The 9,572-nt window shown below is 40.9% G+C and overlaps 1 protein-coding gene across 1 annotated transcript; it reads left to right on the forward strand.

The window, feature by feature from the left end:
• The first annotated feature begins 7,117 nt into the window (after positions 1 to 7,117).
• On the forward strand, positions 7,118 to 9,371 carry LOC148037231 (uncharacterized). Its single transcript, XM_087677270.1, has 3 exons — positions 7,118 to 8,329; positions 8,446 to 8,571; positions 8,989 to 9,371. Exons 1-3 carry the CDS (start codon positions 7,239 to 7,241, stop codon positions 9,152 to 9,154), a joined length of 1,383 nt encoding a protein of 460 aa, XP_087533396.1. The 5' UTR covers positions 7,118 to 7,238; the 3' UTR covers positions 9,155 to 9,371.
• Positions 9,372 to 9,572: the final 201 nt, after the last annotated feature.

The raw sequence follows: 9,572 nt of genomic DNA on the forward strand, positions 1-9,572 counted from the left end.
GTCATGAGCTATTTGATGTCTCAGATGCATTTTATTGAAAAGGATGGATTGTCACCCAAGTTTAATTTCTTCTCCTAGAATTTGTGAGGTTTTAGCTTCTCTTTACGTAAATAGTTTTTTTTTTAATTATTAGAAGGTATAAGTTGAATGCATTGCTAGTTGTGTTGTAATCACAATTATGCTAGGGACAAATCCAATATTGGTAGCTTTCATATATGTGTCTAGAATCTTAGCCATGGTTAGAGCTAAGTAGTGGGAATTTCTCAAATCCCATGTGACTGATAAGATTGTAGTGTTGGTGGAGGATTGGAGAATGATATGTAGAAAAGAAGACCAATCTCATGGGGTAAAAGGAATGCTTTTAGATGAGTGGGAGTTGTGGGTTGACTTTTCCAAGTCTTGGAACTTAAAGTACTTAGCCTTGATACCTTGTAATGGACGTAATCACTTCTTTACATCGCATAATAAGCATTTGGGCTCAACATGGAAGGTAAGCAAAATTGATAGATCCTACTTCTCTCAAGGAGGTTCCAAGATTGGTGGTCAACTTACCTACCAAGGATTACATGAAGTCACAACATGCAAGTGTTCTTCAACATGGTTGTCTCAAGTAAAAATATTAATGACCTTCCTCAGTTTTGACTAGATCCATATGTTGTCTTAATAATGTTTGTTTTTTGAGTACTACTCATAGAGCCTAGAATGATGCTAGATATCCCTTAGCAAACCTCATTCCAAGTTGAAGAGATATCTTGATGCCCTTATCATGTGTTCTAAGGACCACATTAGGTGGTTGGATATACAAAGAGGAAGGGATCTCAAAGTAGCCATGTATACTAGAAGTTTATCGATGGGGGCACTATCTCGATAGCCTAATTACATCCATGTGCAAAGATTCCTGCTCAACTGATAGGCCTCTGTGAAGTAGTAGGAGAGCATATTGGTTCATGCGGCTAAGGTGTACCTAAAGGCCGAGTAGAAGGTGGAATAGGTCTACTTGAAGGGCCAGTAGGAAGTGTACCTAAAGGGCCAGTCGAAGGTGGACTAGGGGACAACTCTACTCAGTTCTTCTTTAGTTCTCTAAATCTAAACTAGAGAAAGGAAATGCTTACCTACATAGATGATGGTAATGGTGCGTTGGTTATGGATGAGTTCTCAATCACTAGTGTCTATTGTGGGCACAAACACTCCTATTGTTGTCGTGCATACAAGCACTAACTAAGTGAGTTCTTGGTACATCTATCTACATTGGTCCCTATAGAGGAAGAATTATAGTTGGAAAGACCCTTCCTTGTAGAGGATATCAAAAGTATTGTAATGAAGATGAAATTTGGTAACTTGTGGCATCCTAGTGGCTTATCTATTGAAGCATGTCCGTATTTACGGGATCTATGCTGCTCCATCTTACAAGATTCCCAAGTCTCCCATCCATAGTCTCCAATTGGTCTCCACTAACTATGCTAAATTTCTCCTGAAAAGTGCATGCTAAAGCTCTTGCTATGAAAGTTAAATATCTACTTTGGCCAATATAATTCACCCCATAAAATATGGCATTGTGTTTGGGAGGAAGACCCATGATACATTGATTGTCTTAATTTTCTCTACGGATCATGTACTCACTCTGCAATTGGACTTTATCCTCATCAACATGGACTCAAAAAAAATCATATGACCAAAATAGTTCTTTTTCATGATGGGCATTCTTTGTGCACTCTAATTTGGTTGCATCTTTAGTGGCATCGTATTAAAAAATGCTTCAACAATCATTAATATTAATGGTGTCATATATAGTGCCTTTTTGGCTTGAGAGGATCTATTAGGCAAGGGTTCCTTGGCACATTTTCTCTTTGCTTTGATTACAAACCCCTTGCTATGCAAGATTGACAAGAAAATACAAGATAGATCAATTAAGGGCTCACTGTTCCCTTATGAGTCTCTACTCTCACTACAATTCTTCGTAATTGACAATACATTGATATTTGTAGCAAAAAGAGACTTGATGGATGCTCTCATGCAAGTCTATTCAGAGCTTGCTAATCTATCAGCTTTGCATATCAAATTGTCCAAAATAGAGCTAATCTTCTTCTTGTATTGTGAGTTTGAGGAATGGTTTCCTAGCTATGGATTTATTATTATTAAGCTAGGTGAAATTCTTTGCTACTTGGGTGCCCTATATAGGCTCTATAGGAGTGGGTATCTTCATCAAGCAAATATTTCTAAGGTTTCATAGCAAGCTAGGAGGGAAGATAAATAAATGGATGTCTCTACTCATTACCTACATTGGTAAATGGATAGTCATTGAGAACAGTATGACATCATGTACTATGTACGTAGCATCATTAATCTATTTTAGTAAGATGTCATGGTTTCATGTTGAGAAGGTATTTTTTCACTTTTCATGGTTGTGTAAAGAAAGGAAAGCCCCACCCCAAATAAATTGCTTAGGAGGATAAGCTTGACACTAGCGCTAGATTCGAAGCCTTGATTATGAAGGCAAATAGATGATGATTTGATCTATTGAGAAGGGTGTTGGAAGTGTGGTCTTGGATATCCTTGGTCAAATATTATATTGAGATAATGCCTATCAAAGGCCCCCCTTAGCCTATGGTGGATTGGGTAGAAATCTATGCCTTCATACAATCTTAATCCACCTCAAGCTAAAGGGGGACCTTCGATCTAGCACTATGTACTTCCATGACCTTAATAAGGCTTGAACTTTCCTCTTTAACTAGAAATTAATGCCTTCATACAAGCTTAATGTCTTCAGGTGGAGACTTGTGATTAAGAAGCTACCTTTGCACTCATCCCTACCAAAGAAGAGGTCTATAACCCCTCTTTGCACATTTTGTGAGAGAAACAAAGAAACTAAGAAGCATTAATATTGGGGATTCTTACATATGGCCCCCATTTGGAGAAGAATCAAAAAGTGGCTCAAAGAAGCCAATTTAGGGGAATATTTTGGCCTAATTGTGGCTTTTTTCAATGATCAAGAGGTTACTTTAGATGAGTTTAGTTGGAAGTTGATAGGCCTCATTAGTGTGGTTGCCCTTAAGTTTGTTTGGGCTAAAAGAAATGATTTAGTTTTTGGAAGAGGAGTTGGGAAAACTCATTTGAATGTATTAGGCTCTTAGTTGATTACTATTTAGCTATCCTCAAATCATTCGAGTCCAAACATTGGATCTAAAAGCTATTTGCTAAAAGGGTAAGGTCTATGGTACAAAGCCACGAGGCTTTTTTTGGCATGGAAGAGATATTTCCACTTGGGAGTATATTTGACACTTGAAAATATTGGCTATTGGGTTTGAGTTAATAATTAGAGCTAGCACACACTTGGCCCTACTAGGGGGACGATAAACATTGTAATATTTCCACACAATTAAAAGTTAGTTGGTTAGTTCGAAAGTTAGTTAGTCAATTAATAAGTTAGTAAGGTTACTAACTAAGGTAAAAAACTAACTAACATTAATACCTAACAATTTTTATTTAATTAAAAATATGTTTTTTTTAAATCGAGAGTTGTAAATTTGATATTTTCAAGGATTGACAAGGATCGTAGCCACCCTTCACAGAAGTTACTATATGAATGAGACTTAGAAGCTATATTAATCATTAATGTTAATGTGTATAATATGGATGGTCCAAAGATGTTAGATTTTTGGGCAAAAAACTAGCACATTTTAGATATTATCCTAAAAAGATAAAACTGGATGTCATTTAAAAGAAAAGACTAGTGATGTTTTAGTTAGTTTTGGAGATTTTATAAAAAGGAAAAATAAAGAGAGAGATTGGCAAAATCGTGCGTGTTGCAATCATAGTCTATAGGCAGTAGACAACACTTCGAACAAGGGGAGAAAGAATGAGTGATTTCAAAGCTTTCCAATCAAGTGTATTGGGGTTTTCCCCCCATTTTGGAGCCAAGGGAACGATCAGATTAATGAGTTAAGCATCAGATCATTGAGTTTTTGCAGAGTCCCTCCACGAAGAATGATTCTTCTCAGCCTCATCCCCTTTTCTCTAATTCATTATAAATATGAGGCATGGGGAGGCACAAAGGGAGCATAAGGAGACCCCGAGAGGCTGCGAGAGAGAGGTAGAGAGAAAGATAGCCCTCCAAGAGAGAGAGAGAGAGAGAGAGAGAGAGAGAGAGAGCGAGAGAGGTAGAGAGAAAGATACCCCTCCAAGAGATTGAGAGAGAGAGAGAGAGAGAGAGAATAGTTACCTCGAGAGGCTGCAAGGGAGAGAGTTTGCTCAATTCCCTCTATCTCGATCCTCAACTTAGCCATCCTCTCTTACACTCTCCCATCTCGAATCTATTCTGCCTTCCTAATCTCTTGAGTCTACTTCGAACGATGGCCTCCAAGCAAAGAATATCGCGTGCGGACGACAATCCTACAACCAGCAACGAAGCTTCGGGTGAAGGCATCACTGTCAATCCAACTGCGGTTCCAATCATAAGTAATGTATTTATAAATTGATAGATGTTTGCTTTGATTCTTGCATGAGATACAATAGGCTCCATATTATGATGTACGAGAATAGATCATGGGAAGGGATAGGTCTCTTCTAACATATTTGAAAGATGGAGTTTGCAAAGTGCATATATTAAGGAAAGTTAATTGCACTTAGTTGCATATAGCTTATTTGTTGATAGAGCAATCGGTCGGGTTATGAATAACATAATCGTAAAAAGATTAACATTAGGAATTGTGCATATAAGTATTACGTAAATTCTACATAGAATCACTCTTTGATCCCAAGGGGCAGAGCGAATATGCGATGGAATTATTATCGCATCTATTCTTTTATTGTTTGAGAAAAATACAATTAGTTTTGTTGGTTGATTGAAAAACACCCTAAATGTTTTTTTTCAATCAACTGATTGTTGCATTTGTGATTTGGATAAATATTCTAAGTGATTGTGTTTGATAGTAAAAGCATGGCAAGGGTCAATAATGACAAGCAGCCATGGAAAATAAATGAATGTTTCACTGGAAGATGATATTAGGTTGATTGCCTTGATCGTGCTTGATTCTTAATGAGATTAATTAAGAAAGGATATTTTGCTCGGGTGGATCATCTCCAAGATTGCACCGCAGATTACCCTGAGAGAACACTGCTCGATTCCTGAGCCGAAGCTCGAGTGGTGAAAAGGCCAACCACGGAAGTTGTGTCTCACTCCTAGGTTGCTTGGGATCAGTGGAGCTTTGGACACCCCTTGCCTAGATCGGAACGGAATTGTAGATTGTCATGAGCCCAACATCTAGGGCGTTGGAAGATCCTATTTTAGATAAAGGATGGAAATTATGGTGCTATGTGATTTGTACCGGTTACTTTTGTTGGACAGAAGGGATACATGATTCTCATGTATGGGTAGGAGACAAAGATTAACTTCAAGATAAGTTAAGGAACTTGTTTGTCAAAAGGAGTGCTTGTTTTGTTTTCGTGTTGGTGCTGTAAATTACGCGAATGAACCCTGTGCCTTTAAAGGCTTAACGAATGAAGCTGATTTTAAATGTCGCACATAAATGTGGTAGGACCTAATTACAAAAACTAAAGCTATCAAGGGAAGCAGGTGGACGGAATCCCCAACGGGTCCGTCCTACGACACGGTGGTCCCAAAGAACTGGGAGGCTTCCCACAACGATTTATTGCCATTCAACTTTAGGTATTGTTAAGTTAGGACCCGATTCATGCCGTTTTAGGGGACCGGAATGGGACTATGCCCTACGGGCAGAGAGATTGAGCGGCGCATCCGTCTCGTTTTCGATTCTCTTTGAACTAAGTGCGGTATGGATCTGCTTTGGATTGGGTATCTTTGTGTAAAGTAGGATGTCCAAAACCCGATGCTAGAATGTTGTTAGGAGACCTTGGCCCTAGGAACCCACATATCAGGTTGATCCTAGTGGGTTTGACCATGAACGTTTTGTTGTGAGGCGAACTCGGGAAACCCTAAGCGACAAACCCCGGAACATTCCTTGGGAGTGCCTGGCGGCAACACTTAGTATCGTTTCTTGATGGACCACTAAAACATGCTTGGACAGCCTATAGGCAGGCACGTTACAAACACTCTCCCCCTCTACAACAATAGAGTCGCACTAGCAAAGGAAAGGGGGATCCTGACAAACTAGTGCAGAAAGAGTAGTGCTAATGAAAGGGTAGTGGGCATTATGAATGCTAAAAAACGATTCCTATTGGTCGTATGTGTGTCGACGTAATTGCCAATGAGAAAGAGCTTAGCACATTCAACAGGGCCTTTAGTGAGCCATTAATACCAATAATTTCTCCTTTGAGCTTCTCCCCTTCACCCTAGCGCACGAGTCCTAGTGCTCACAAAATACTTTTTTCTCATCTAATAGAAAAAAGGAGCAAGCTTAACTTTAGCCAGCAGTTTTAGGAGGGAAATAGCCGGTTTTAAAACTAAAATGCTTAAAAAACAACCAGTTTTCGTCAAGATGAGCTTCAATTTCAATCGGTTTTTTGAAAATCTTGCCTAGAAAAAATACACTAAAAGGCGGTTTCCTATGAGCACTTCGCATGGCCACAGGGAACCCATGCACCCTCTCATGGTTTTGTTAGCATGGTAAGAGCTGGCGCAACGCAGCTCTAAGAGCCTTTCTGATATTTTAATTTCTGAGTCTTCAGACTCTGATTCACAGCTTTTTGTAACTTGCCATGGCCCATTTCCACGAATGTTGGGGCAACTCGTTCAAGGCTGCAGACTGTTGTCAACGATGTGTCCATTGTCAATAGGAGGTTTATCGATTGGGGCAAAAATTGGATCATGAATCATGTTTCATGGATGAGGTTTATAATTATTGCGAAGGTTTCAGGGACTCCGCCATTATTAGAGACCGACTGCGTGCTTTGCCAGGGAAGATCAGGCGTAGACGCGGATTGACCGGGACGAAACAGGTGGGAAAAAGCGGTTGACTGGTTGGCAAGGGAAAAAGTGAACTCGCGCACACATAATTATACATACATTAGTATGATAAATACTGAGGAGGCCCGGTCGAGATCTCTCTCGCACACATAATTATGCATATATTAATAATATAATAAATATCGAGGAGGCCGGTCGAGATCTCTGTCAAAAACACATTTCGGAGGTTCTGTATCGCTCTCGCTCTCATATTTAGTCTCAGAGTGTGTCTCTCTGTAGTCTGCGCTCTCCGGTCCTGCGATCGCGTCTTCTTCTTCTTCTTCTTCCTCTTCCTACTGCTGCTGCCAGCTCGCTGGCTATGGCGTCCCCCCACGCCGACCTCCACATCCAGTCCGCCGCCTCCGCAGGCCTCACCAGCCTCCATCGCTTCGTGCAGACCCTGCTCTCCCCCCACGACCCTCCAGGCCCGCCGCCTCAGTCCGATCTCGCTGTCCACACCATCGCCCGCTTCCAGGACCTCCTCTCCGTTCTCTCCTCCTCGTTGACCAGCTCCTCCTCCTGCCGCCCTGTTGCAGGTATTAGGTCGACGACGTTCGGCCATGCCCGAGTGCGCCGAGGGCAAGCTCAAGCAGGCGCATCTCCTTCTTCCAGCAATAATTCGTCTTCCGTCTCTGCCCCCCCTTCTGGCCAGACCAGCAACACCACCATGAAATATTCTTGCAGCATCAACGATGAGCGACATCAGCATATGCTAGAGTGTAATCCTATTAATCCAGCTGTTAGGTTACCAGCTGCTGCTCACGGCCGCCATATCCATCGTACGCTAGCCTCCAGCTGCGGCTCGCCACGTAAGGACCTCCATCTCTCGCTTGACCTCAACCAGAACGCCTCCATGGATGACCATGCTCACGAGCATCCCAGCTTGAGGCGGCACAGTATCATCACGACCTCCTCATGCGCCTCTGGCTTATCGCCCCCCTCCGGTACTGACTTGCTAGACAAGCTCTGCAGCAGTATCACCAACATCTCAGAGTCGGATTCTTCGACACACGTATTCTTGTCTCCTCCCTTATCTGCCGCAGAAGGAACCATCTCCTCCTCCCGTTCCAATAATTTCTCTCCGCTTGCGGATGGCCGATCTATCAATCAGAATAATTCCCTATCGATTTATAAAGCCGCAATATCAGACCTTCATGATCAGTATCATCAAATCAGAGCCCTGGATAGGATAAACAGCATGGCCTGCAACAGCCGTTCTGACGAAATTCCCCAGGAATCTTCGGCTGGCAGAACAATATTATTAACAAATACTACTGCAGACAACCTTAAACCTTGCCTCAGCTTGGACAGATCGCCCCTCGATCTAAGTCTAATGGCCTCTCCTCTGAAGAGAAACCTATCTGATTCAGATCACAGCAAGGAAACTTGCACTTGCAGCTCAAAGCGAAGGTAAGCTGTCCTGTATTTCCATTAACAAATCAGTTCTCGTTTTGCATCACGAATTGATGAAGCTCGTTTTGGGCTCATTCGATATTTGTAAAATTAATCCCTTCTCTATGTTGCAGGAAGCACAAAAATAAGAGCGTAAAGATGGTCCCTGCAATAAGTGACAAAATCGCCGACATACCTGCAGACGAGTACTCTTGGAGAAAGTATGGACAGAAACCTATCAAAGGGTCTCCTTACCCAAGGTATACAATTCTCACATCAATCGATAGCTTCATTTCAAAATTTCACATGACCAGAAATCTCACCAGTCATCATTACTTTAATCAGTCTATATGTATATCACGTGCATGCATAACGAGTATTATCCTCCATCTTCACATCTTTATTTGTTGTTAATCCTCATAAATTTGCTGACTACGGACTGCATCTTACTCGGGCCATATATAACCTTGTTTACCCATATACTACAACTTACTCATGTTATAAACCAAATTGCACACATAGATACTCGAACTTAGTTATCTTTCTAGATTCAAATACAAGTTTTGTATGTTGCATGGCACCAATTCTTGATTATGAAAACAATCTATATGTACTTGTATTAACAATGTTGTTCTATTCTCTAATACATCCGTGTATTGCTGTGGGCTTTATCATAGGGGTTATTACAAGTGTAGTGGAGTAAGGGGTTGCCTAGCAAAGAAGCATGTGGAGCGTGCTAAGGATGATCCTAGGATGCTCATCATCACATACGAAGGAGAGCACAATCACTCACAACACCACCACTTAGCTCCATGTGCCCATCAAGAACCAATCCTCAGATGAATGTGAGAGTATGTAACTTGATGACTCCTTGCTAGATGCCATTGAATGCGAGCAAGAAAGACCATGTCAAAGACACCTTTCTCATGCTAGTCTTCACCTTATTGGATGTTTATGGAAATAGAAAAATGAAGTTTTATTTTGTAAACATTTTCATGCAAGAGATACCCTTATGGGGTTTGCAAATGGCACAAGCTCACTTGAAGTTTTTTCTAAATATCAAGAGAACTCTAGGTCCTCTATTTTTCAAGTAATATCTAGTATGAGTACTTTCCATGTGCAAAGCTTTCTGTTATTGCCCAAAAGTTTTGTCCTTAATCAATGAGAATTTCTTGATGATCTTTATTTGTTATGCCTTAAAGTTTGTAAACCATGTTTGAAATAGGTTTTTGTGCCCCTTTTTTATGTTTGGTTTATTAAA

This window comes from Lygodium microphyllum, chromosome 4 (assembly GCF_053477565.2).
Source record: "Lygodium microphyllum isolate KBCC chromosome 4, Lygodium_microphyllum_v1.1.10, whole genome shotgun sequence".
NCBI lineage: Eukaryota > Viridiplantae > Streptophyta > Polypodiopsida > Schizaeales > Lygodiaceae > Lygodium > Lygodium microphyllum.